Source organism: Desarmillaria tabescens (genome assembly GCF_030435595.1).
Source record: "Desarmillaria tabescens strain CCBAS 213 chromosome Unknown EV420scaffold_1, whole genome shotgun sequence".
Lineage (NCBI taxonomy): Eukaryota > Fungi > Basidiomycota > Agaricomycetes > Agaricales > Physalacriaceae > Desarmillaria > Desarmillaria tabescens.
In genome coordinates this window covers 1,301,688-1,328,200 of record NW_026848300.1, presented here as the reverse complement: position 1 = coordinate 1,328,200, position 26,513 = coordinate 1,301,688, and the positions used below count along the sequence as shown (strand labels likewise).

The 26,513-nt window shown below is 48.9% G+C and overlaps 8 protein-coding genes across 8 annotated transcripts; 4 read left to right on the top strand and 4 right to left on the bottom strand.

Annotated features, from left to right (window-relative positions):
- Positions 1–5,675: 5,675 nt before the first annotated feature.
- Positions 5,676–6,308, top strand: EV420DRAFT_1243324 (uncharacterized protein; the record flags this gene model as incomplete). Its single annotated transcript, XM_060466659.1, has 1 exon — positions 5,676–6,308. A coding segment is annotated over one exon (633 nt), but the record flags the coding sequence as incomplete, so codon positions are not given.
- A 2,497-nt stretch (positions 6,309–8,805) lies between these two features.
- On the bottom strand, positions 8,806–10,245 carry EV420DRAFT_1472691 (uncharacterized protein; the record flags this gene model as incomplete). Its single annotated transcript, XM_060469076.1, is given in 6 exon segments — positions 8,806–8,888; positions 8,908–9,015; positions 9,158–9,285; positions 9,362–9,586; positions 9,674–9,842; positions 9,951–10,245. The coding sequence occupies 6 exon segments, from the start codon at positions 10,243–10,245 to the stop codon at positions 8,806–8,808; spliced, it is 1,008 nt and encodes a 335-aa protein (XP_060339257.1).
- Positions 10,246–11,513: 1,268 nt separating this feature from the next.
- EV420DRAFT_1472690 (uncharacterized protein) lies at positions 11,514–12,525 on the top strand (the record flags this gene model as incomplete). The annotated part of the gene is made up of 2 exons (XM_060469075.1): positions 11,514–11,984; positions 12,040–12,525. 2 exons carry the CDS (start codon positions 11,514–11,516, stop codon positions 12,523–12,525), a joined length of 957 nt encoding a protein of 318 aa, XP_060339256.1.
- A 1,570-nt stretch (positions 12,526–14,095) lies between these two features.
- EV420DRAFT_1472689 (uncharacterized protein) lies at positions 14,096–14,920 on the top strand (the record flags this gene model as incomplete). Its single annotated transcript, XM_060469074.1, has 5 exons — positions 14,096–14,287; positions 14,347–14,475; positions 14,531–14,608; positions 14,663–14,818; positions 14,873–14,920. The coding sequence occupies 5 exons, from the start codon at positions 14,096–14,098 to the stop codon at positions 14,918–14,920; spliced, it is 603 nt and encodes a 200-aa protein (XP_060339255.1).
- A 361-nt stretch (positions 14,921–15,281) lies between these two features.
- EV420DRAFT_1633884 (uncharacterized protein) lies at positions 15,282–16,800 on the bottom strand (the record flags this gene model as incomplete). Its single annotated transcript, XM_060476245.1, has 6 exons — positions 15,282–15,631; positions 15,704–15,784; positions 15,831–16,177; positions 16,228–16,467; positions 16,616–16,645; positions 16,703–16,800. The coding sequence occupies 6 exons, from the start codon at positions 16,798–16,800 to the stop codon at positions 15,282–15,284; spliced, it is 1,146 nt and encodes a 381-aa protein (XP_060339254.1).
- Positions 16,801–16,976: 176 nt separating this feature from the next.
- On the top strand, positions 16,977–17,830 carry EV420DRAFT_1472687 (uncharacterized protein; the record flags this gene model as incomplete). Its single annotated transcript, XM_060469073.1, has 4 exons — positions 16,977–17,040; positions 17,089–17,287; positions 17,390–17,746; positions 17,797–17,830. The coding sequence occupies 4 exons, from the start codon at positions 16,977–16,979 to the stop codon at positions 17,828–17,830; spliced, it is 654 nt and encodes a 217-aa protein (XP_060339253.1).
- A 619-nt stretch (positions 17,831–18,449) lies between these two features.
- EV420DRAFT_1244567 (uncharacterized protein) lies at positions 18,450–18,668 on the bottom strand (the record flags this gene model as incomplete). Its single annotated transcript, XM_060466668.1, has 1 exon — positions 18,450–18,668. A coding segment is annotated over one exon (219 nt), but the record flags the coding sequence as incomplete, so codon positions are not given.
- Positions 18,669–18,725: 57 nt separating this feature from the next.
- Positions 18,726–19,007, bottom strand: EV420DRAFT_1256931 (uncharacterized protein; the record flags this gene model as incomplete). Its single annotated transcript, XM_060466799.1, has 1 exon — positions 18,726–19,007. A coding segment is annotated over one exon (282 nt), but the record flags the coding sequence as incomplete, so codon positions are not given.
- Between the last annotated feature and the right edge of the window lie 7,506 nt (positions 19,008–26,513).

Below are 26,513 nucleotides of genomic sequence, written 5' to 3'. Positions count from 1 at the left end.
CATGAAAGGCTTCTTCGAAATCAATGACCAAAATGGTATCTCCTTCCTCGTATTCCTCCCATCGTGACGTCGGGTCGGTGTCGGGAAGGGAGAACGGGATCTTCTGACACGTGCATCGGGCCAAGGTAACGGCCCCGGTGTCCCAATCTATCAGGGGGTTGTGGCGTTGGAGCCAATCATGTCCTAGAAATAGAGGTGTAGAGCCTAGATCGACTACGGCTAGTTCGATCCACTCCACGTGGTCTCCAATGTGCAGCCGTACCTCGGCATACTCCGTGATATCTCCGCCTTTATTCCGGGTGCCGTCGGCATTGTACACTGGAACGGGTCGCGCCGCTTTCTTCAGATTGAGGTTATGGGTTCGAGCCCAGGCGCTGTCTATGGAGCTTCCCGTAGCGCCACTATCTACTAGTGCGCTCACGGCGTGGGTTTCCCTCATGTCCAGAGTTTCTAACTGTACTTTTATTGATACGTTTTGTCCCTTCCTACCTCGTATATACATCGGGGGCTTCTGCAAATCTTCCATCCATTGCCACTTTTCCCTTGCTTGTGCCGCTGTCTCTGTCTGCTCCTCCAGCTGATAGCATAGCTTGTCCGTCACCTCTCCATGTCGTTGGGGGTGTACCCATCCGTTAAGAACGGCGCGGGCGGCCGCGTCCCCTTGGGCGATACGCAACGCCCGACGAGTCCATAAGATGCCATGCGGTTCGTAATACATCTCCGCGATAACCTTCTTGTCGGTGGGGGTCGCTGTGAGTGACACCGCGGGAGTTGTCACGCTCCTGGGGGTCACGACCGGTATGTCGGACCGTAAGTGGGCTTCTTCATCTTCCACTTCTTCCAACGTTACCTGGGGGTTCTTTCCTCGAAGTGGCATTTGGTCACCAGGACGAGAAAGGTCCCGAGGCGGCACTTGGGCACCTTTGGTAATCGAGGCGGTGGAGGAGGGCTCGCTGCCCTGTGTTTGGCCCTGGCCACAGGCGCTTGTGCGCGGCGTTGTAACCTCCACCGTGGATCCGTACTTACTGCTCTTCCTGGACCCGGCGGTACTTCGGGTAACCCTTCGCGGAGGCACACATGTTGGCTCCCTCGAAAGGTCCTCACTGTTTGCCGGCGTAAAGGCTACTGGGTGAGGGTGGTCATCCGAGTTCATCGCCTCAGCTGCTTTTCCGACGCCTCCCACTGGAACAGACGCCCCCACACACGAGGACGCAGGCCCAACGGGCTGGGTTGTCAGCCTTTCTCCCTCTCCGGGGTGACCTCCCCACGTCTGGGGTGCAGTCGAGACTCGACCTAGGGGGCTCCGCCCTCGAGGGGCTTTCCCTGTACGGTGAGCTGGGGGTTCCTGAGCTCGGACGGCCCCTAGGGGTTCAGTACTGAGCGCAGGCTGCGCGGAGTGGTGGAAATCCCCTCCTACGCCGTTGGCGTTGTGCGATTCTTCATCCTTAGTTTCTTCGACCGGTAATGCAGTGAAAAAGTTGGTATATTGTTCATACGGAGTACCTACATACGTAGTATAAGTCTGGCTAGAAATACATGAGTGTGTACCAGTAGAAACTAAGTCCTTTGCCGACGTCGTCGAATCGCTTATTTTGACGCCGGCTCGTCTTTTGACGACTTATTGTCCTTGACCTCCTCGATCTTTGTCTCCTTTCCGTTCTCTTCTTTCTCTGCTTCAGCAAGTAGTTGGCGGAGTCGTTGTGCGGGGATCTTCTTGTGAGGTGGGAGTTTGACAGGTAGCCACTTCGCTTTGTCGGTGGGGCATTTATGTTCTCGGCTCCACCCCGTATTCCCACACTTGAAGCACTGCTTGTCGCTTCGAAGCTTGTTGATTTCCATCGGCTGTCCGGCACCACCATATGTAGTCCCCATGGCATCCTTCTTATCACCACTGGACCCTTGGCCGCCGCTCTTCTGCGATGATTGATTGCCTCGACCCGAACTTCCTTGGTTCGAGGAGGACTTATTGCCCAAACCTTGGGCGACTCCGTATCGATAATTTGCGTCGATGCGCAACACTTGTGCCTTCCACTCGGCATAGGTTGTGGGGCGCTCATTGTCCCCATGCATAACCGTGTTGTGTACCATAGGTCGTATCGCCACCTCCACGGCCTCGAACATCTGCTTTTCGTCACCAAATTCTTCGCACTTGTGAGCCAGCCGTTCGAACTTCGCGAAGAACTCGACAGCTGACTTGAAGTCCGATTGACGGACCTTCTTCCACTCGGCTTTCCATATGGTCAATTCTGCTACTTCGCGGAACTGTACCGTGATGTCATGGGAGAACTCCGCCCATGTGGGGAATCTCCAATGCCCCTGTGGGTCTCGGTAGCGATAGTATTGGTCGACCCACCACTGCTGGGCCTCTCCGCGAAGGTAGCCTTGCGCGAATGTAATGCGATAGGGATTTTGTCCCTGGTCGTTCATGGTGTAGTACATTGGGAACACCTGGAAGTACACCTCGCAGTGGTGTAAAAACCTGGTAATGTCCGAGGACACCCCCGTGAAGTACTCTGGCTGGGTGATCAACTTGGGCTTTACGTCGTTCCACGGGTTATTGACCGCCCCGGGCGCGAGTTGCCACGGCGGGATTGGGTCCGGTGGCGATGGTACATGTGGGGGAGCAGGCGGCTTCGGAGGTCGCGAGAGTGACCATAAGTGTCGGTTTTCTCCAGGCGGAGGGTACCCCCCAAAGTCCCGTCCAGGCGGTATTACCGGCGGCATTGGGGGTACCGTAGAGCCCTTCCCTTTATCAGGGTGCGAGGGGCCTGCCCCAGGGTCGTCCATGTCGCCGTCGTCTTCCCCGGCGCCTGCAAAGAAGCCCGGACCGAAGAAATCCTCCGTCTCCAACGGGTTCGGCATGGGTTGTGGTTGTCGATACGGTTCGCACCCTTGCCGCGGATCTTCGGGGTGGACCTGACTCCACACATCGGCTGCTCGATGCCAGGTCTCCACCTCTAGGATGTTCTTCATGAGATATACATCGCCCATTCTGCGAGCGTGTCGATAGTCTTCCCCCGCCTCCGTGAACAACCACTGCGGGTCCTTCTCCATGTTCTCCATCATTATTTCATATAGGCCGTGCCATGGTAGGAGGTCGAAGATAGCGGGCCTCGGGTTAGGTCCGTTAAGAAGGACCTGCTTTACCGCCGCCATCACCGTCGGTTCAAGGGTGCGGTTGGGCGGACGACTCAGCATCCTTACCCTCCTCCCTCTCTCTGGCGAGGCGGTCGATCTCTCGGTTCCTTCTCCACCTTCCGATATCTGAGTCCTCGTCGGTGATCTCGCTCTGGTAGGCATTCCAGGCCCTGGTTCGGGCCTCCAGATCTGTGCCAGCTCTTCTTGCTGCTCCTGTGTATCGGACGGCAGCGGCTCGTATTCGGTTTTCAACCTCGGCATCGGTGGCGTCGGGCTCGAGGGGTAGGTCCCACCAGCCTCTGGGTCCTTGGAGGGCGTCCTCTTCTGCTCGACGGATGCGTGCGTCATGCGCTCGGCCTCTGTCCATTCTGGCCTGGACTTCTGGGCGCTCCCGGGCAGCTCTAGAGAGTCCGAGGGACTCGACGTACGTGTGATAGAGGAGAGGCCACGGACGCTGAGAGGCGGGGGACGGGTGTGGCGAAGGCTCTTGACGGGACCGACGGCTCCCAATTGGAGACTCCAGCGAGACGCTCGGAAACGGTAACTGTTCCAAGTTCTTCGGAGTCGTACTCTGGGAACTCGCCCCAAAGCTCCCCATTTGTTGGCTCGTGCGAGGGGACAGGGGGAGCGACCGTTGAGGCCTCGGCCCTCTCAGGGACTGGGTCGGGCTCTGATCCTTCCGCGTCTCTGGCCAAAGGAGTCTCTTGCCGGTCGTCGGCGTAGACCCAACTGGTGTGGGGGTACCAGGCGACTGGCTCCCCTCTATCGGTTGGCCAGGGGCCTGAAACAAGGTGTGGGCTAGCTGTACTGGTGGTAGCTGCGGAGGCTCCGAGGCTAAGCTCCCCAGAGTCCTCGTCGAAATCGTCTCGGGCTTTTCCCTTCTCGTATCGTCTTTTTTCTGATCCCCACTCTGCATCTGTCCACCGGTTTTGGGAGCGTCCGCTCCAGTTATCTCCGGTATAGGTTGCATCTTCCTCCTCGTTCGGATAGAGGTCACCGAGGAGGGCTTCGAGTCGGACTCTTTCGAAGTCGGTGAGCTCGTCGCCTTCGAACTCGGTGTCAGAGCCTTCTTCGCCCGGCTCCAGATGCCTGGTGCCTTGTCTTCGGCCTCTGTCAGCACTTGACTTGCCCTCGACTGGAGACTGGTCGAAGAGGCCTGGTACGGGCGAGTCTCCTCTGTCGAGGAGTACCCCCCGGGTATCTGTGATGTCGACTGATTCGTCGGACTCGGCGGTGGCGCTTCTGTAGGAGTCTGTGCTCGACTCTGAGGTTCGTGAGCTGGATCGCGACGATCTGTAAAGGGATCCTCCAGGTCCCCTGGGTGTGATGGGTCGGCCATCGTGAAGAGTTTGTTGAGACGCTGCGGGAATGAAGATCACCGGCGGCGGGTATGCTGGAGTCGCTGGAACGTAATGGAAGGGTAACTGCGCTCGTACTCGCCTCTGCTGGCAGCAGCACCGTTGGAGGTAATACAAGGAGGTGAACAATAAAAAGGTGATGAAAAGCGTGGAGATTATGGGAATGGCGTCGGATAAGGGCATCCGTCCGCAGGCTTATTTTCGTTGATAGCCGGCAGTAAGGATTGACCATACGACGGTCAATGCAAGGAGTGTAAGAGCTGTGAGGGTCACAATAATCAGGTTGAGGTCGGTCTCGTAGTCGGGACCGGTCATCAATATGTTATCGTCGTCGAAGGATGGGTCAGTCAACGCTAGCAGTGTGACCGCTAGCAATGAAGCTAACTTTAGGGATAGATTAAAAAGGTTCGTGGTGCCTCAAACAAGGGGGAAGTATCCGCCGTACAAAGCTGCTAGCAGTCCAGCTAGGAGGGGTGCGGCGATACAGACTCATATGAGGGCCAAGGTAAGGAACACAGTTACTAAAACTGCGAAGATGGGGTCGTTGATGATGTAGGGGACGATCCAGGTGATGACGGCAGCTTGGAGCAGTAGGTCGAAGGGTATTACCCAGAGGGCCACTGCGACAAGGAAGTGTATCGGGTGAATCTTGATAAATCGTTGGTGAGGGTTCGCTTGTTACGGCCAGCAGTATTACCACTTGGTATCGCAAAAAGGAATAGGCAGAACAACAGTATAACCGTTGGTTCAAGTGGGGAGTTATTTCTTCAAAAGGTTGGGCAGCGTTCGTTCTCGGACGTAGCGCTGAGCAACGTAGGTCAAGCTTCGGCTAAATGTTAGCCACTAACTCTTATCGACTTAGATCAACTCCAGATCGCCACTCGCACTTCGGTGGACGATACAAGAGGGGTCAAAGTAGATGGAAGAGAGCCAGTCGCGAACTTAGATAGTCACGAAACAAGGAGCTGTGAGTTAGGTAGATTAAACCTTAGCCGAAGCTGGGGTTTAGGCCAGCTGAGGCTCTACTTAAATACACGTTCTGTGAGCTAAAAATAGTACTGTGAGAGTGTCCGATAGGAATCGCATCATAGGATAAGCGTGAACATGTAAGAAAAGAAAAAGAAAAGAAAAGAAAAGAATAAATCGTAACATTTTCACCCTATCACCTCATTAGCAGCGGTTCTTTCAATGGGTCAGTCCACCATTCATTACCATACACCAATTCTCACGAGCCTCTTCTTAAGTATTCTACATAGCTGGGATCTTAGATTCCTATCCGCGATGAACTTAAAAAATGCCAACGTCAGAGTTCAGCCTCTCTTTAGATCTTGCCACGATCCTACCATTGCAGGAAAGAGTACTAGGCCTCGTGGTATTGTCTCTATCTCTCAAGGGAATATGGCTACAGCACCGGTATTCTTCGCTCTCGCCATGAATTCCGAGATTCAGCTTTATTCTCGAACAGGGTTAGAGCCTTTGGGTAATCTGTATCGGCACCCTAACATGACAGCGAATTCGTTTGATATCGGTCTATCCTCATCTCCATGTGGTCGTTGGGTGGCAGCTAGCTCTTCACAATCAGAAGCTCGAGTGTATCTCTTTGATGTCGAGAATACTACTAGAGCATGGGAAACAAGGCACATCAGAGTACAACTATGGGCACCCTTCCAACGCTACAGGAAGCTTGATTGGAGTGGGACGTCGCTAGCTATCTGTAGTACAGCAGGACTTGTGTTGGTATGGTATCCTGACATTGAAGTATATCGCAACTGTCAGGAAGCTCCAGTACACGCTTCCACCAGATGGTCTTGGTATTCTGCCGAGTAAACATGTATCTATTCCGAATGTCCGCATTGAACCTGACTGAATATACGTCAATCTAAAGACTTCCTATGGTGAACCAAAATAGCGGATAGTCGTTTTTCCTCTTCCTTTGAACTATAACACACTAACCCCCCTCGAACAAGTTTTGATTTCAAGATCTCCCATACCACCGACACCATAGAATGGGATCAATCGCAGCTCAGCAGTTTCTTCAAGCAGAAGAACTGGTTCTTTTGACTATGCATCACTGCGACATCATTATGCTTGTTTCCTGGTCTCATATTGCCACATCCTTTCACCGTATCGTGCAAGGCGTCATACATACCCACATTACCTGTCTCTTGACCGACGTTATTCCCTCAGAACATCTCCTCGGTTTCTTCTGCATGCTGGATAAAACGGAAAGCTTGATTGCTGGCTCATCTGCACTCTCCGTTTTGACTCCCCATTGTTACTGGAAACTGGCAGATGTGAATATTATCATCTCCCGTGAACAAATTGGGAGGTGGAAAAATTTTTTCTCCCTTCTCCGCTACAGCATTCATGTCATCGGAAGAAAAGATTCCATCGTCCACAAATGTTACCCAGTGAAGCAGAAGGGTGTGGTGTCTTCTGTCATGATCTTCTCATCATCAAGTAATGTGAGTACAGCTGTATGTATTATTTGTGTTAGCTCAGTCTTTATTCCTGCAGCACGAAGTCATCGTCCTTGAGAGCGTCGATCATTCACCATTCAGGCCACTCTTACATTCTCAAGCGACATCACAGATGAATGCATTATCAAGCAGTCATATATACTGTTTATACCCCTCCCTCACTGTCAACAAGGCTTCATTCAAGGCATACGTCGGAGATCCTACATGCAGATCACTGACTGCCGTCGCGGATCTACTACCATCCCGTAAAACGCGACTTCAAGAACAAGGCCTCACTCTTTATTATAATGGGGAAGGCTACCCATATCCATGCGGAGGAGCGTGTGTAGAAAAAGAGCGGTCATTGGTGGGATATAGGGGAGTGGGGATTTTTCAGTGGGGAGGGTATCTTAAATCACAGGCTTCAGAGAAGGAATTATTACCAAGCAGCATATGTGAATTTGTGTGGAGGTTAGGGAATTCATGCAGTAACAGTAGATGCTCGTTATAATATTCTACATATCTTCTACCAGATCAGCCACAGAGGATAAGATAAAAATTTGATGACTAGGCGTAAAGAATTTGAAGACGATCTCCCTAAATGCAATGAGAAAACATTTTAATATGAACCATACAAAGACTTACTTCATGATTAGTTTATGAAACACATCATTCATAATCATCGGATTAACATCACTGACTACCTCATCATCATCATTTTTGACAACGAGCACGTTTCCGCGTAGCTTGATAATCCCTCGAGACATCTGTCATAGAAGGTTGTTCGGTTGACTGTTGCCGGGAAACATGAATGGGAGGTGGAATACAGTATACGAGTCTTCCAACACGTCATCTATTTCAACAACAAAATATGTAGTCTGGGAAGATCGGACACTGCCAATGCGAAGGTACTCCGGGATCCAAAACGGAATATCACAATCTTGCACGGATCTAGGTATCCCATCCCTCACCGATCGGAGTAGCGGTAAAGGTACTAGCTGGGGTGTACTGCAATCCATGCCGTACAAGACAGCTCGATGCAAAGCCCAACCCTATCCCCGCTGTAAATATGTGAACAACATATACACTCGAAACTTACATTAGCAATCACTTGCAATGATTTTACTGACACTTGTGCTTCGCTGGTGTTCATAGTGATGACGGACAGTTTATGGTTAATTCAGCAGTTGAAGTTCATTTATTCACTCGTATCTCGTGATCATGAGTACGTTCTTCCCTCTTTGGCATTGTGACTGTGGCATGTCAAACTGAACTCAAACAGAGCATATCCACATGATAAGATAGCCATAACAACGATATAAAACAGCGTGACACTCTTGGGGTTTTACAGGTCAAGGATCCTAGGAAACTTCAAGCTGCCGATCAGAATACCAGGGAGAAATCTGAGCATTCTAGGAACAGGTCGACGGGAAAGGTGATGATGATGAGAAGGATTAAAGTAAATGTGCCCACAATGACTGAAATATCTGACTTAATAACCATCGTGTAACAGCAATTGACACGTCTCTTCCTCTACGTCACAGGCCTACTTTACTTCTTTTTTTTTTTTTTTTTTTTCCCGACAGGCACCTGAAAGTGCGATACATTCGAGACTCAGCCCCTACCCTCAACATCTGAAAGTCAGACGTACATGGAGATACCAAAAAACTGATTCTATAAAACGTGTGTCTATGTATACATGAACTCTAAAGAAAAAGAATGGAATCGTATGCAGTCAGGATTACTACACTGCGGACTCAGTTGCCATGAATACGCCCATGCCTGGTCTTCCCCATCCTCCCAGCTCGCTTCCTCACCGGAAACTCATCAGTTTTGGTATAGATCCCATTTTAAAATATGTTGAAATCCACACACATTCCGATGGAGTGCAGGGCACCGGTTGCCACAAGGGCTTCCTTGAAAGTGCCCATTGCTGTAATGAAATGTAATACCGTAACGCTCCAACGCCATGATGTAGTGAGGGTTCACCTCCCACGGGCTACGAGCTATGGCCTGAGATTCTGACATGAAGGTGGGATAGAAACAAACAATTGAGGAGCCTGTAAAACAATTCATATCCAACGTCGACATTTCAGAAAAGACTACACCCAAAGGTGATGGGCGTTCACAGAAGAACAAGCGTAGGGGCAACTTATTGTGTTAAAGTATTAGCTATAGCATCACATCATAATCGAAACCTACTCACAAGATTTCCCATAGCCCAGTCTTCATACGTGACAGTTTCCGTGGTACTGAAACTTAATTGATGGGACTCCAAACCCCCTCGGGGTCGACAGTTATTGTCTTTTAAGTATTCCGTCCAAGCGGTACTGAAAAAAATAAAATATAATAAAGTAAAAACAAATCAATTATTTAGCAAGAGAAATAGACGAGAAGAAAGCTGACCATTTTTCATGTGGGACTGATATGCAAAGTCGAGGAGGCATAGGCCAATCTTGATTATACCGAAGAACGGAGGTGATAAACCCCCCAAAAAGAATGGATTTGAAGGTGTTCAAAGCAAGAATAAAGTTTCTGATTTCTGATCGCGAGATATACCGAGAAAGACCTGACCGAATGCGAATCCTGATCGCTTCATGGACGTATTGTTGAAAGCAACGTGCGCTTTCCCTGAGAGTGACAAGGGATGGAAAATCACAATAATGGAAGATGATCACCATTACCGGTCATATGTATGCGATGCAGTATCCCGATGACCATTCAGCACCTCTCTGAGCAGCAGGAACAGCGTTGCTGACGGTTTCCGAACTATGGCCAGCCAACGATTGACAGAAACAGGTTTCTTCGTTAAGGCTTGTCCCCTCATGAGTTAGCGGTGAGGGTGGTGCGAGTATAGGCTTGAAGGCTGAGCCGGTGTTTTCGAGTACTTGAATCATAGTGGTGATATATCTGTTACTGAAGTCAGCTTTGTTGGACAAGGGTGGAATATGCCATTGTTACCTATGAACTCCAGCCTGTACAAACGATAAAATACCTTCATTGATATCAATCAGACGCTCCGCCAATGTGGTATGTGCTACCACCATTAGACTTCCTTGCCAAGAAACTCTGGGCCAGAGTTTTGCAATGGTGTTGTTGTGAGCATACGTATCGATTCTGGTAATGAGACGATAGAAGCTCAAAGATATGTCGTCACTGAGATAAAAGGTGTGTCGGAAATCCGGGAGGAAAAGAGGATGCCTTTCCATAATTTCCCAGCCAAGGAATGGGATGTCTAAGTCGTCGATAGTGCGAATATTGGGGACATAGTTGACTTTTGAAACTTTCATAGTGAGATTTCCGAGGTAATCCACCGGAAGAAATAACGTGATGACACTATTCTGAAACCAGATAAGCACTCAGAAAAATTGAATATGTAGACCAATATACCATGTCTTTTGATTTTTGTTCATGTTCCGTGCGAAGAAGTGGTGCATCAGAACTCTTGATTCAGTCTGATCCTGAAGAGAGGTTTTGGCGTCTTATGTATCAACAGTGTAGAGCGGTGACCAAACCAACATTATTCTTCGGATAAATTGACCCGTAGCTCGACATGCACCCCAGAATATAGGAACAACTTACACACGTAAATGATTGTGGACCATAGCAACTCAAGAAAAGGTGACAAGGCATGCAGTAGGATTCATAAGAAATGATACATGGATAAAACAAGAAAGTCGGAATTCTCAGAAGCCACCAGAATATCATCTGGTTGAATTACGTTTATAGCCACCGCGAGGTCTGTGACTAATGACAGTCCCCTACAAATTATTTTATCATGTTTTATTTGCAGAGTGATCCTCGGCACAGACACGAGTAGGATATACATAAATGTATTGAACACAGAGAACATGCATAAATCAAAACAACGTTCCAGCCTGAATTTACTGTGAGATTGTAACTGCCAAGATTAGATGGCCATCACTATCCTCGAAGACCATTCTAACATCTATCTCAATGTTAATTAACAGTGGCAAAATGACACTTCGACCCATTTTGATTGGAGTGCATCGGTTAGCCGTCCGTAGTACAGGTATTTATTAAGGTACCAGGTTTTAGAAGTTTCGTCGCTTTGATGGTGCTGATTTCATCTATGCTTTTCATCCTCGAAAGGGATTCAATACATTATGAAGCACGAATCAGATGCCACTGCACACTGTCAATTTTCTTTAGGTAGTCGCTGCATGTATTCCTCACATGAAGTTGAGCACAGATGCCTCTAGAGGAGGAATGAATGACATACCTCAGTACGTGTGGCGTTACCATCACTGGACACAATGGTTGAGCCTTCGTAGAAACCTGCCTCCGACTTACCGCATACCTCAACCAATGATGCTGCGTCATATGTACACATGTCTGATTGACAAAGCTGCTGCAGGAAACGCCCTACGTAAGTTGGGTCCAGAAGGTGAGTGGAACGATTTGCTGCCGGCGAGATTTGGACATGTTAATCCCTGCGTATTGTCGGATTAAGTTTTGCTGGTACAGAAACCCAATCCTGACGTGATATTGAAGACGTACATTTGTTCTACAACTTCCCGAAACTCCACAACCCACCATGGAACAACCATCCGCTACCAAGCAATGGCTGATGACTGAGGAACTCGTCCATGCAGCCATGTCCATTGCCAATATCACCGAATTAGCACGCTGGGCGTCAGTCAGCACTCGTATCTGCTCCATTGTGAAAGGGATTCTTCAGACACGCATGAAGAAACAAATTGATAAATTTATCCCTCATTCCGACCTCCTCGCCTTCTTTGTCCTGCTCGACAAAACGGATAGTGCAGTCGGAGGTTCGGTTGCTCTGGCAGTCCTGACACCCAAATGCAACTGGGAGCCAAGGGATTTGAACATCGTGGTGCCCCAGCATGCTGCCGACCGCTGGACAGATTTTTTCGGTTATCACGGGTATGACGGCGGAGAAATCTGCCTGCACGAGTATGGCACACGCGAGCATCCCAGATATCCCATCCTACATACTGTTGTAGCAAAGACAGTGTTTCTCTTTACGCACCCAATGCTGAAGGTGCGAATTCTAGGCTAACGTATCGTGATATACACTGACAAGACTACCTTTACAGCAAGATATCGTTATCATTGTCAGCAATAGCGACACATGCATGACCCCCATTATCAGAGCACAGACTACAAGCCAGATGAATGCTATCACTAGCAGCCATGTCTACTGTCTCTACCCATCTCTAACCGCTCAAAAGATCGCGTTACGCGGTTACTACCCCCATCCTTCCGACAAATATTTTCTGACTGCCCTCCTTACCAACCATCACGACCAACTCAAAAAGCAAGCCCTGACATACTATGAATCCAGTGCTGGTACAGGACAAAAATGTGGCCTTGCATGTGCCGATATAGAGCGTACTCTTCACGGATGGAGGGGCGTCGGAGTAATTCAGTGGGGGGGGTATATGGACTCCAAGCGATCGGAAACATCCCTTCTACCATCCAACACCTTGCACGTTGCATGGCAGCTGGGAGAATGGTGTGATAATGTCTTGTGTGACATGGCTAGATCTATCGTAGTACCGTCCATTCCTCCAGTTTTGTAACCAGTTCAACATCGCTCAAAGATAGCCACTTCTCCCAAATTTCACCAAAAATAAAATAAAACTCTGCCGTGAATTCACAAACAAGATTCTAAGATATGTAGTCACTGGGCTGTAACGTTCTTTCCAACTGACACCCACGAACCACCTTTCTAAGTAGACCAAGGAGTTGCTCCGGAGTTCTGGAAATTCCGTCAACAGGACAATTCCGAAACCGAAATTCTATCACTCACAAATTTCTTAGCGATGATGATCCCAGATGACGCATCATTGAGTTCGTTTTTCCTTCCACAAAACAAACTGAAGTCTCGGGGCAACGAAGATGTCGTAGGATCTGATACCTGAACATGAATGCTGTTTCGGGTTCAGCGAGTCCCCACGAGTTGGCAAACACCAGGTCAATTTTTGGGGAGCGAGGCAGTGGCTGCAATGTATGCAATGGCAGAATCCAACAAAATCTATCCCCAACCCGACGCTGGAACCTAAACTCTGGCCTATTCAGCGCTTCATCCCGGCCAATGAACGAAAAGCCTCTGTCGGAATATTTTTGCAGGGCAGCGCTGTCTGTGGGTTTAGTGGGAGTATTGTGATACGCAACTCCGTCAATGAAGGTCGCATGCAGGTATAATGAAATCGCATGCACGTAAGTGATCACGTTCATAACACATGCTAACACAGAATAAGTTAATGTTATTAACAATAACAGAAGATCACACACTGCTGTGAAAGCCGAGAATGCCCTGAAAAGCAGTGTACACTGTTGTAACCACGTCTATCTTCAAACCACCAGCTCTTTTGTACGACAACACCGCGAATATCGCTGGACCAGAGTAGGTCCACCCCTTTCACCTGTTAAGCGGGTTCCTACTGTTGAAATCCTTGTCTAAGCAGTCCTTAATGGAGGCGTATGATTCCCCATCGATCTCTTTGTAGATGTATCCAATTCCTGTCAGGAATTGGTTGATCTCGAATAGATAATGATGATTAACGTAGAGATCCAAGTTGGAATTTTCGTAGCGAGAACGAGCGAAGAACTGTAGGGCGGTCGACCCCGATATGAGCATTCCAGTTGCAGCCTGTAAACTACGAAACTGAAAGTACTCGCTCTGCGTAAAGAATGGAGACAAGAATAACTCTATTCTATAAGAGCACCTGGTAAAGCTTGCAACAGCATCGCGACCTTCATGACAGGAAATGGATAGTCTATACAGATCTCCTGGAGATAGACAGCTCAGTAGATGATCACTGGTAGGACCTAATCTGAATACAGCGTTGACTTCAACTGATACAATAACATTCGCCAGATACTCACAACAGGCTTGCGCACACCATTTGTGTCTAGCAGTTACTGCGAACCAAAGAGTCAGTGTACAAGACAGAGCGAGAAACTAGACCGATTCTATCCAACGTAAAGTCAGGATCGGGACGTCGATATTCCTCGACAGGGCATCCTTCCTCCGAACATTTCATAAGAAGAAGCCTCACGAATAATAAGCGACGTCAACCGGTTGCCTTCCTCCCCTCCCCCAAAACCTTATAAGATGCCTGGCCTCGCTGTAGAAGCATTACCATCATGCAACAGTTTGCATGCAACCTCTATGATCTTGATGGCGAGCGTGTCCTCACCCATGTCGTCTCATCTCTGCACATTGTACGGCCCATTCAAGACAACGAGTTTACATTCCGAGATGCCTATATCAACAAGAACAGCGTTGTTATTTTCGGACGCATGGAACCTAACACGTCTGTCGCTCTACATTTATTGGTGAGTGCCTTTTACGTTTTATAAGCCACACCCACTGCATCAAACTCATTTCACCTCAGCGCCCCGACTACAAGGCCCACGGCTGGTTCCGTCTGACGTGGCCTATGGAATGTGGATTTGGTGCAGCCCGTATTTTGTATGACACCCAAATACAAGTTTTGAAAGAATTTGTCGCCCGAGATGCAAAGGTACGTATCGGAATATCCGACACAAGATATCGCCCTCTCACACCAGATCTCACAGGATACCCAGAAAACCTTAAGCTGGATTGCAGGAGAGACGGAGAAAGATGTACTGATGTACATCGATTTGGAGAGAGTCGTGCGTCATACTTGTACTATCATTACTTTCAAATACTCAGATACTTTATGACAGAATGTCTATGCCCCATGGGAGGAGGCCAGCGGTATTGGTTTACTTCCTTCTGACAGCGTCAACATGCAAGATAAACTGCTTCGCCAAGCCACACACCATCCAGTCCAAATCACGGCGATGTTGCAGCATATCCCCGACTTCTTGTCAGGTATAGAGGTGTGTAAAAAAGTTTCTGTTCATTACTTATCAACAATAAGCTGACGTTCGTAGGCATTTATCGTCAAGGCAAATAGGGTGGACATTATTCCGGTAGCATAGTTACAGATTTACCCATATTAACGTGTGTAACCAAATAAATATATCATTGTTAAACATGCGCACAAGTTTATCGGAGTTTCTTAATACCGACAACAAGGCTTCATTGAACAATGGTATGTGCTCGTTTACACTATGCGAGTTCTTCCCATGATATGTTTAAGTTAAAGAACAGGCAACAATGAGCTCTTGGTTTTTAAAATTGACCAGCACTCGGAATTAGTGCAATCGGCCCCGAACATACCACAGAACTTTCCTGCCAATTCCGATACAAGTTTACCTCATGGAAGGAAGAGTAACGTGAACACAGGCAACGATCACTGTTAGAACAATATACCAAGATTAACAACACGATGAGAAGTATCTACAATACACCAACATCACTGTCATCTTCATCCGACGGCTGTCCCTCGTCCTCATCATCCTGAGTGAAGTCGTAATCCACCACATGCGTGACTCCCAACGCACTCTCATCCATCATGCTCTCGTGCCACTTTGGATCTAGATCCTTCGTCCAGTCAGCAGAAACCCAGTCCACGAGAGCAACAACACTCTGAACATTAAATCCGATGCGCATCCCATGCTTCAATTTGAATTTGGATATAGTGAAAATTATGACAGCGGTCGAGTACTGGGCAATCTCACCACCACGCAACTTCGGAAGAAGGAAATAATCCTTCAGCCTGAAGTTTGCACAGCCATCAAAAGCAGGTACTAGAAATTGAGATGAATGAATAAAACACCAACGTAAATGGAGTCGTGTTCCACGGAACAGAATATACTTACCATTACTTTTCCAGCTTCTTACATCCAGACCATGGTCACCTTTACGAGGGAAACACTTAGAAGACTTGTAGTCCACGATTCCTGAGATATGTCAACACCACAAACCAAAGGAAAGACGATGCATTACCTTTTTTATAAGTGGAAAAGCACAAACCACCGTCCTTCATGGGTACCGCAAGAATGTCTACATTGGCAACTTCCGCAATAAACGCGGCGATTTGGGGCCAAAACCGTTCGATGATATGAATACTGATGGTTTTGGTGTCATCATCGAGTGTAAGGTTACTCTGAAGGATGCGTCCAGTCACATAGAAAGTTGCCGTATGGGAATCAGATTCAGTGGTACCAATATGCCAACTCTTGTTTTTAGAATTACGTCCAACGACGTTAAGCTGAAAGTCTTTGGGATTGGAAGTAAAGATATTGCTGAGCGTGGGATAGGATGGCATCAGGATGTAGGAGCTCAAAATCCGTCTGTGTGGCGAGAGTTAGATTCCATGCATGATCCAATGATAGGCACTCACTTGATTTTGCTCAGAGTGGCGGCACAATGTGTTTTCATAGGAACGGTGCCAACCGCCACCTTCTCGCCAGTGTCGACATCTACCCCGTAGTAACTGACTCCGGGAAGGGCTGTCACTTCGACAGGCAACTGCACACCCGTGACGGCAAAATCGACAACCTCCTTGCTTGGTAAAGCTGACGGTTTCATTGGCGTAGTCTTCGGGTTCGAGTTCGGTGTGGTCTTCGAATTCGACTCCACCCTAGAAGACATGTATGAGAACAAGAAAATAAAGCAAGACGAAGAAAAGGAAAGAAAATGTTCACTTATCTCCGTTCTTACTAGGTCTGAGACATCGGAGAGTGTGCTTATTCTTGAAAGGCTGACGTGGACAAAAGAAATGTACTTACTTTTGGTCGGTGTCCTGTTCATCACCCAGGCTGTTCGCAAACCCAATCAGTTTAAATCAAAAGACAAGGTCGCTTGGGATAACATACATTTTCGGCTTTTTCGACTGTCCTCCATTCTCTGGCTCTTCGAGAGTCCTCTTCGCCACAGAGCGAAGTTCCCTTGGATCTTGAGAATGATGCACCATCTAAGGATGAAGAATGTATTTCTATGACTGTATGGTCAATCTGTCCAGTTTTAATAGACGGAAGAAAAGAATTCTGATGGAAAATCCAGCTTCCAACATAAATCCAAAGCCTCATCAGCACTCCAGTTTCACACAGTCTATAAAAAGAGAAGCAGCAGATTTTGAGGCTCTGTAACATGCCTCTCAAACTAGCAGTCGCCGACTGTGATATTTTGAACAAAGTACTTCCCGAGTGCAAGGGTAAGAATTTACCATGACGGATGGCTTGTGTTCACCCCCAGACTCTAGATGCCATCAGAAAAGCTCAAGTCCTAGCGCAGAGAAACGAAGAAACCCAAAACATACAGCTGTCTCGCTTCGTCAACGTCGTTGATATCGAGAGATCATTCAGCGTGGAATCCTTCAATCGCAATGATCGGAAATACCTCATGTGGAAGGATGATGGGGAGGAGGTGGTATTGCATTTTCAGGGTATCGTATCCCAGGTGTGCGTAACACCGTACATGCCAGATACACCCGGTTGATCATACACAGATCCAATCACTCCTCCGTCTCTCTTAGAGGTGCTTATGAACACAATCTCAACCAGGTTACGACCAGCAAATATCCGACAGTTCATCCAAGTTGTTTCTGATGACGCAGACGGGGTATTCGAACAAGCCCGGGCAGCTGAAAAGGCGTTACAAAAATTTATGTGGCAGTACAGAGGAAATCCCGAATGGCTTATCTTGCACGACAGTATCTTTGGAGGAATCCATGCTCTGATGGCGGATAGCAAATTATTAACAGCACCTTCCCAGCCTGTTGGTACAACTGTTCCGATTACAGCTGACATGGAGGAGAGAGGAGCTCTAACTCGCATATGCATGGATTCGAAACACAGATATACCGATGACAACGCTGTCCAGTTTTTGGAATGGCAGTTCCTGGACAATAAAACCATGACGTGAGCTTTTGACTGTCAAGTTGGATATTTCACTGACACCTTGTTCATAGATTATTACCTCGAGAAAGCGGTTGCGTGCTATGACCCGGACACTTAGTGGACGTTGGAGTATCCTTCCGCCTCCTGTTTGGCAAGCGAGGTGACGCGCGATTTGTATGCAAGCTGGACAGCGTAACAATTGTGGACCGCAGCCAGGCAGATGTATGTCAAAGTGTTCATCTCCACTTCAATGTTCTCATCGGCAACTGCATCAGAAAATGGATGAAATGAAACGTGCTGATCATTCCACCGCTCATCAAAGTGGTCCAAAGAGAAGGAAGATTGTGACAGAAACGATCGACACGGAGATGTTGTTTACGGAAAATCAAACTTAGATGCACGTGATTATCTAGCTCTTCTTGTGACGCTTGTTTGGTACCTTGATAGCTCTATCAAAGGCCTCTCTTGTTCGTTTACAGACATAGGACCCATTTTTATTCTATGAAAACCCTTCTGCATTACTGCTGGCTCGCAGAGTAGCATGCCATCTTTCAGTGTCCTCTTGTAGCTTTTCCAGCCTGCGAGTGCTGATGTCCATAGTGGAACTCTCACTCAACTCAACTCCAGTCATCAGGGAAGTCCAAAGAACAGGTCCACTGTCACCCAAAGACTTTAAAAACTGACTCGCAGCCACTTTCTCTTCGTCAGTGCCATGAACTAACTTAGTCTGCTCACAAAAGACTCTGAGGCATGTGTTTTCAACACGTAGATCCTCTGAAGGTCTGACCTGTATCTTCTTCTTTGGGAACCAGCGAACAACTAGCAAGCCTTTGAGTGATTTTACACGAGATGCCATCACATAAGGAGCTTCAGTACCGGTACAGGACTCGAAATCGATGATAGCATGGCTTAATGTTTGACCTTGAGATTTATGAGCAGTCATCGCAAATGCCGGGCTCACAGGAATCTGGGTGCGTCTTATCATACATTTCTTTCTCATGTACTGATCTGTGAATGTCAAGTCGACATCATCTTGAAGGGCAACAGCCTGACTGACACTGAGACCAGGTAAAGGCTCAGAATTCATATCGCTGACACAAACCACACACAAAACAGCATGCCTCAAGCCTTGGTCGTCTACCCAATATCGGATTTTTTCCAGGATACCAGAAGTGCCGTTCACAACACTGCCATCGACATCATAGTTGTGTGCAAACATGACTGGCATGCCAATGATGAGAGGAATTCTTCCTAGACGATGCTGTGTTTGTCCTGAATTCATGGCCCATAGACGATTCTGTAAGTTGACATCCGTAATCCTCTCACCGCGATGCTTATCAACAGAATAATACCAGTGCAACGGTCTCCCTGTACTCTGAGCAAAAGAAACCGCAGCCTCCTCATTAATGGCATCTTTAATCGCGTTTTCGTATACGATAACCGGTGCGTTTTTCCATTCAGTTGCAGACCAATCCAGTTTAACAGAAGATACGGTCCTTCCTAATAAGGCTTCATAATCACTGTCAGTGCATTTTCCGACGCGTAGATGACCAAGAAGTTCCACAAATGTTTCATTATCTCTCCCAGACTGACGCATAATCTCATGAAGCAACACCATGGTATCTACAGAATTCCATAATATTTTGCCGATTATATTTATCTGCTGCAACTGACCACTCGTTCGCGTGTTCATTTTTGCATACAGCCTGGTCTGGCCGACAGGGGGCAATTGAGCAAAGTCTCCCACGAATATAATGTTAATCCCACCAAACGGCTTATCATTTTCTTTCACCACCTGCAACACTATTACGATTTCGCGCTTTATCTTATCTTATCGAACTCATCGTAATCCTGCTATGCTAACTTTCCGACTCTGATCGCATTATACCATGTTGGTACCGTGTGCTTACCGCACCGTTACAGACTCTTGTAGTATATTTAGAACAGTCCAAACTGTATTTAAGTAGCTCGACTGCAGGTCTTACACCTCAGTCTCGAACTAAAGTTTATTCACCCGATAACTTAGTCTGAACTCACTCTCGCTCACTAAGCGATAGCTCCCTGCACATAAACCTGCGAGCAACATAAGGCGCCTGACCGAAGTGCGAGTCACACCTAGTTGTTTGATCTTGTTTGTGTAATCGGTCGCTAACAATTAGTTCGAGACTTTCTTGCTCTTCATCAACGACCCCGTTGTTGAACAGTAACAAATGAACCCTATCGAACAAACTATCACCGACTTCATCAGACTACAAGGCCTGTGCGCCCTAGTCTATCTCGCGTTCCTATATGGATACGAATACCGACGAAACCAGGAGCCAGCCTCCGAAGAAACTATCCCCGTCGAAGCCCCCAACGAGGAGGCTAGACGACCGAACACACCCCCTCCCGAATACGTCGATGACAGGGACAGGGGAGACCTTACCTTCATCCAGTTCATCTACATCGCTGACGAGTCCGACTCAGACTCCGACATGGAAGGATGGCCCACACAAAGAGGCCCAATCATTGAAGACGAAGAAGAGCCAGGACTCTACGAGCAAGGGGTGGACCAGCGTGTTCTCTCTCCCATTACCGAAGAGGAAAGCGAAGGGGAAAGCTCGGGAAGCGATCCCTGGAACGCTCCCTCCCCCACATCAACCGAGAACTCCGCCGCCAACCCTGGGTATGATTCAGATGGGCAGCGCCTCTATCAGAGAGGACTTAGATACCGTCTGGGAGAAAGAAGAGCGGCTGAAGATGGAACTGGAAGCAGTTCAGATGAGGAAGGCAGCTATTCAGAAGAGGACAGTGACAGCAACGAGCTCCCGGGACCACGAAACCATTGGTCCCCTCCAAGGCTCGACTCCAGAGGCGAGACGTGGGGCTACTACTATGCCCAAAGCGATTCCTCAGATGACGAAGGGCAGTACCTCCACCTCGTCACCCACCCTAACACCCCAATCATCATCAACGATAGGGCTGGGGAAGCCACTACCGAGCTCGACCAATGTGAGCCCACGTACGACGCCGATGCCAGCTGCGATATATGCAGACAAATACAGGACTACGCCGACGCCTGGCTCATGTACGAAGGCATCGAACCCCCTTCCTCAGTCATCCCCTACGCCATCTACCCACTTGCCCCAGAACACCCCCTTGCAGCCCCCGTCCCCTTCATTGCACCCTGGGTATGGGACAGACCCCGCCGACCTGACTTCGACCTTGTCGTTCTCAGGGTCAACGAGTGGGCATGAATCATTCGCAACTGGAACCGAATCGTCACAGGAAGCGAAGAGCCTTTCGAGCGAGTCCGACCAATCGGACTTAGAAGAAGGAGAAATTTATGAGAACCCTGGAATCGGGCAGCCCTCGATCTGGAGCGGCTACACTGGGCAGGAGAGTACGGAGACGAGGACGTCATCCCGGAATTCGTGGAAGGATCTAGCTCGGGAGCCTACTGAGGCCGAGCTCGAGAACATGACATACTTAGAAATGCTTCACTGGACAGAAAAGAAGCTGCCACGAGAGATCTCGTGGAATGGATCGCCTCAAGGAAGGCATTACTGGAAGAACAAGCAGAACCCCGTCGGTGGCCAAGTGCTATACTGGGAAACCATATTCCATACCAATATTTTGTGGAGCCAGGTACACCCCGACGACTACACTGATCCAGGAGAACGGTACCAGGTACCAGAACCATCGGAAACATCCCATGGAAGCACGGTAGACTTAAGTCACCTATCGATTTTACAACGAACTGGGTATGTGGACCCCAGCCGACTATTCGCCGCCGCAGGCACACCAGGAAACGGAGGAGCAGCAGCGGCACCTGTACCTGCAGCCCCCGCAGCACCCGCAGCACCCACGGGACCATTGTCCCCGCATCACAACCCGGCCCTGAGGTCACTTCCACAACCCGCGGCAATCCCCATACCCGCAGACCCAGTACAACCACCAAACACACCGCCTCCATTCCTAGTCGGAACCGCGAACCCCAATCCATGGGCACTAGTAAAGCCACAACTAGCCGACCCCCCAGAAAAGTTCGCAGGAGCATCCAACGATGTAGACAGGTTTTTCAATCAGTGCGAAGACTACTTCACGGTATTTCCCCAGTTGTTCACAATGAACGCGCATGGACAAAGCCCGAGCAGGGTCGTGTTCTGCACATTCCGATTCACAGACAAAGCACTGCATTGGTGGAATCACGCCAGGGACAAGTACTATGACCCCGTCTGCGATCACCTGAGGTACCCAGCCTATCATGTATTCAAGCAAATCGTCGAAGACCAATTCCGAACCGACGCGGAGGTAGAACTCAAGCTACAGGAGTTCAAACGCCTCCGCCAAAACACGTACAAATCGGCGAAAGAATTCTTCCACGACTTCGAACGACTAGCCAAGGAATCCGGCAAACGCCACAACGAGGAATACATGATCGAAATCCTCAAACCGGCAATCCGGAAGAATGTGAAGACGGCGATACATGCCACGGGCACCGCACTACCTCGCACATATGCAGAATGGAAGTTCAGGGTGGAACAAATGGACTATAACTACCGCGTTGGACTAGCTGAAGATGCGGGAAGGAGCCAAGGGAATCAGGGGCAGCAGAACAAGGGAACGGGAAAAGCCGGAAGTTCCGGGAATTCCCAGGGTGATAAGAAGATGGGCACTGGCACCACGTACGGGGGTCAGGGACAACCTATGGAAATAGACCACCTCCGAAAGGAAGGGCGATGTTTCCGCTGCAGTCACAAAGGGCACCGAAAACAGGACAACAAATGCCCCAAGGACCAAAGCACTTGGCTCATCAAACACCAGCCCAAGTTCTCGTGCGCTGAGATTCGAACAATGTACCAGCAAGTACTGAAGGCCGAAGAAGAGGAAGCGTCTACATCGAAAGTCGAGGAGGTAAAAGACGAGCCGGCGGCGTAAGCAACAAACGCACGTCGGCTAAGGACTTAATTTCATTTAGTGGTGCGTCATCAGAACCCGCAGGCCGGACTAATCTACCGCATGTAGTATCTCGAGGCAATGGCACAATTTTCACGCATTCACAAAATGAAATTACTCAGTCGCATAAAAGAAGGAACGGTGTACAGGGGATTACCACCGTGCTCGAAGAAGAACCCCATTCAAGATCCTTGGCCACCGGTGCAAAAGCACAAGCGGCTAACGCTGCGCAAGGCAGCGGGACACTTGGGATCAACCTCACTCCGTCGAGGGCAGGTGACGGCACAGGGAACAGAGGAAGAGCGGCCGAGCCCAAGGCGAGCAGTGAAGAACCCCACTCGGGGGCGGAATGTACGTGCCAGCCACGAGTGACCGACTGCCCTCATCGAGGAACGGAGCCGCAAGAGGGAACGCAAATCCCCAGCAACAAAACCGCTGCCCCGCAAAGAACAGTCCAGACGAACGGGGACCCCATCCTTTCCGAATCCAAGTATACGGTGCGTCTTCCATCCTCATCGCTAACACATAATGGCACCGAGGGCTCGTGTTCCTCGGTGGGCGGGTCGGTGGGACCATTATGTGCTTCTCCCCCTATGACCAATAAAAATACCGTTTCTCTTGAGGAAGTGCCCGATGAAGAAGACGACTACAGTTACCAACAAAGCCTCAAAAATCAGCCAAAAGGGGAAGACCCGGTGGTTCACACCGAGGAGTACCCAGAAGATTATGAAGTAACCGAGTTGGAAAACGAATATTACAACGACAAATGGGACCAAGGATGGATGAAACCCCACAGCGCTGAGTGGGTACGAAGGAAAATGCATCAAGAAAAAACCATGGACGGGCGACTCGCTACCCTACGCATGTGGGTTCACCCCAGATGCCTGATTGAGGTAGATGAAGACCTGGTCTTAGACCTTATAGGGTCAACTCAGGAAACCTACCGACAACGAGAAATGTGCCTGCAAAACATGCAGGACCTCTGCGTTCCGCCCCAGTACATACAAGGAGGGAAAGAAAGAAGTGTCAACATCAAGGTACAACTAGAAGCCTTAGACATGGGACGGGAATACGCCACCAATGCCCTTGTTGACAGCGGCTGTACCGGAAGCTGCATCAACAAATCCTTTGTACACGAGCACCAACTCAATATGGTAAAACTAGCCAAGGCGCAAGCAGTCTACAATGCAGACGGAAGTCGCAACAAAGGAGGAGATATAACCGAAGTAGTGGAACTCTGAATGACCATCGGAGATCACCACGAAAAGGTAGACCTCGCCGTCGTCAACTTAGGAAATGTAAACATGTTCCTAGGCCACGACTGGCTCAAGCGACACAACCCGATCATTGACTGGAAAACCGGAGCCGTGTCTCTAGCACAATGCTCGTGCCGTAAAATCCCTTTCTTGTTACCAGACGAAGACCCGGAGCAAAACTGGGGGACGGAGGTGGAGGAAGGAGATACCATCCTAATCATCGACTTCGAGGAAGCATTCCATGTTCGAGCCATGGGAAGTAAAGCCAACGAGCTGGCAGCCAAAGCCAATCAAGCCAAGGAAGCAAAAACGTTCGAAGAGATGGTCCCCGAAGCATACCAGGACTTTCAGGACATATTTGCGAAAGAAAACTTTGACGAACTGCCACCCCGCAAACCATGGGACCACGCAATCGAATTGGTACCCAATGCAAATGCCAGTCTAGACTGCAAAGTCTACCCCCTCAACCCCAATGAACAAGAAGAGTTAGACAAGTTCCTAGACGAGAACTTGGAATCGGGAAGAATCCATCCATCCAAATCCCCGATGGCCTCTCCATTTTTCTTTGTCAAAAAGAAGGATGGAAAGCTTCGCCCTGTACAAGATTATCGCAAGCTGAATGAGATGACCATCAAAAACTGATACCTGCTCCCGCTCATCGGCGAGCTGATGGATCAACTCAAAGATGCCAAGTACTTCACCAAGCTGGATGTGAGGTGGGGATACAATAACGTACGAATAAAAGATGGAGACGAGTGGAAGGCGGCTTTCCGCACCAATCGAGGACTGTTTGAACCAATGGTGATGTTCTTTGGACTCACCAACTCCCCGGCCACCTTCCAATGGATGATGAACGACTTGTTTAAGGAGCAGATTGCACGAGGAGACGTCACTGTGTACCTAGACGACATCCTCATCTGCACCAAAGACAAGGACAGACATCAAGCCATTGTACGAGAAGTATTGGCCATTCTTCGTGCCAACAACCTATTCCTAAAAGCGGAAAAATGTGAATTTGAGGTACTAGAAACCGAGTACCTCGGAGTAATCATTAGTCAAGGATTGATCCGCATGGACCCCGTGAAGGTCAAAGGAATCACGGAGTGGCCGCAACCGACGAAGAAAGGGGAACTACAATCTTTCCTGGGCTTTACCAACTTTTACCGAAGGTTCATCCGAGATTATAGCAAACACGTACGACCTCTAACCCAACTCACGGGGAAGACCGAGTGGACATGGGGAGCAGCCCAGAAACACGCATTCGAAGAAATCAAAAGGAAGCTAGCAGAAGAGGTAGTACTGGCGATACCCACCAGAACTGGAAAGTATCGCGTGGAGGCAGATGCAAGCGAAGGAGCGGTAGGGGCAGTCCTATCCCAGGAACAGGAAGGAAAATGAAGACCGGTAGCGTTCCTGTCCAAGGCCCTAACCGTCACGGAACGAAATTATGAGATATACGACAAGGAACTCCTAGCCATCATGCTGGCACTGGAAGATTGGAGGCACTACCTTATGGGGGCCCATCAAGACTTTGAGATCTGGACGGATCACCAGAACCTCCAATACTTCCGAAAGCCACAAAAGCTCAACCGTCGCCAGGCTAGATGGGTAACCGAACTCGCTGAATATCAGTTCACCCTCCATCACAAACCAGGTACCGCCAACAAGAAAGCGGACCTGTTATCTTGTAGAGCAGACCACGACCAAGGAGGAGACAACAATCGAGAGGTAATAGTGCTCAAACCCGAACACTTTCGTGCCCTCATCATGCCAGGAGTGGAAGAGATACACAAGAAGATCCGAACGGCACTAAGAGATGTTTCCAAATGGGACAAAGGGATAGAAGCGTCCCTACATCACCCTCGCGGCGTAACTCAGGAGGACGGACTAATGTACTACGACGCCCGCCTCTACGTACCCCGTGATGCCAAGTTACGAGGAGAACTGATTGTGTACCACCACGATCACATCACTGCAGGACATCCCGGGATTGAAAAAACCAAGGAACTCGTACAAAGAGAGTACTGGTGGCCCAAGCTCAAAGCCAATGTGGAAAGATACGTCAAAGGATGCGAAGCATGCCAGCGAACCAAGACCAACACCCAGAGGAAGCGGGCCCCTCTACATCCTCATGCCGTACCCACCAGACCATGGGAACACATCACCATAGACATGATAGGCGAGTTACCAGATTCCAATGGGTACAACGCCATACTAGTGATTGTGGACCGATTTTCAAAAGAAGTCATCCCAGTACCATGCTCCACCGAGCTGACCTCCACCGGGTGGGCCAGAATTCTCCGAGATCACGTATGGGCAAAACATGGCATGCCGCAGAAGATAATATCTGATCGCGGCCCACAATTCGTATCCAAGTTCATGAAGGAGCTGTATGAAATGTTGAACATTCAGGGGAACCCCTCTACCGCATATCATCCCCAGACCGACGGACAGACGGAGAGAGCCAACCAGGAGATCGAAAAATATCTCCGAATCTTCATCAACCATAGGCAAAACGATTGGAGCGAATGGTTGCCACTCGCCGCGTTTCAACACAACAACCGAAAGCATTCGGCCACCGGGTACTCCCCTTT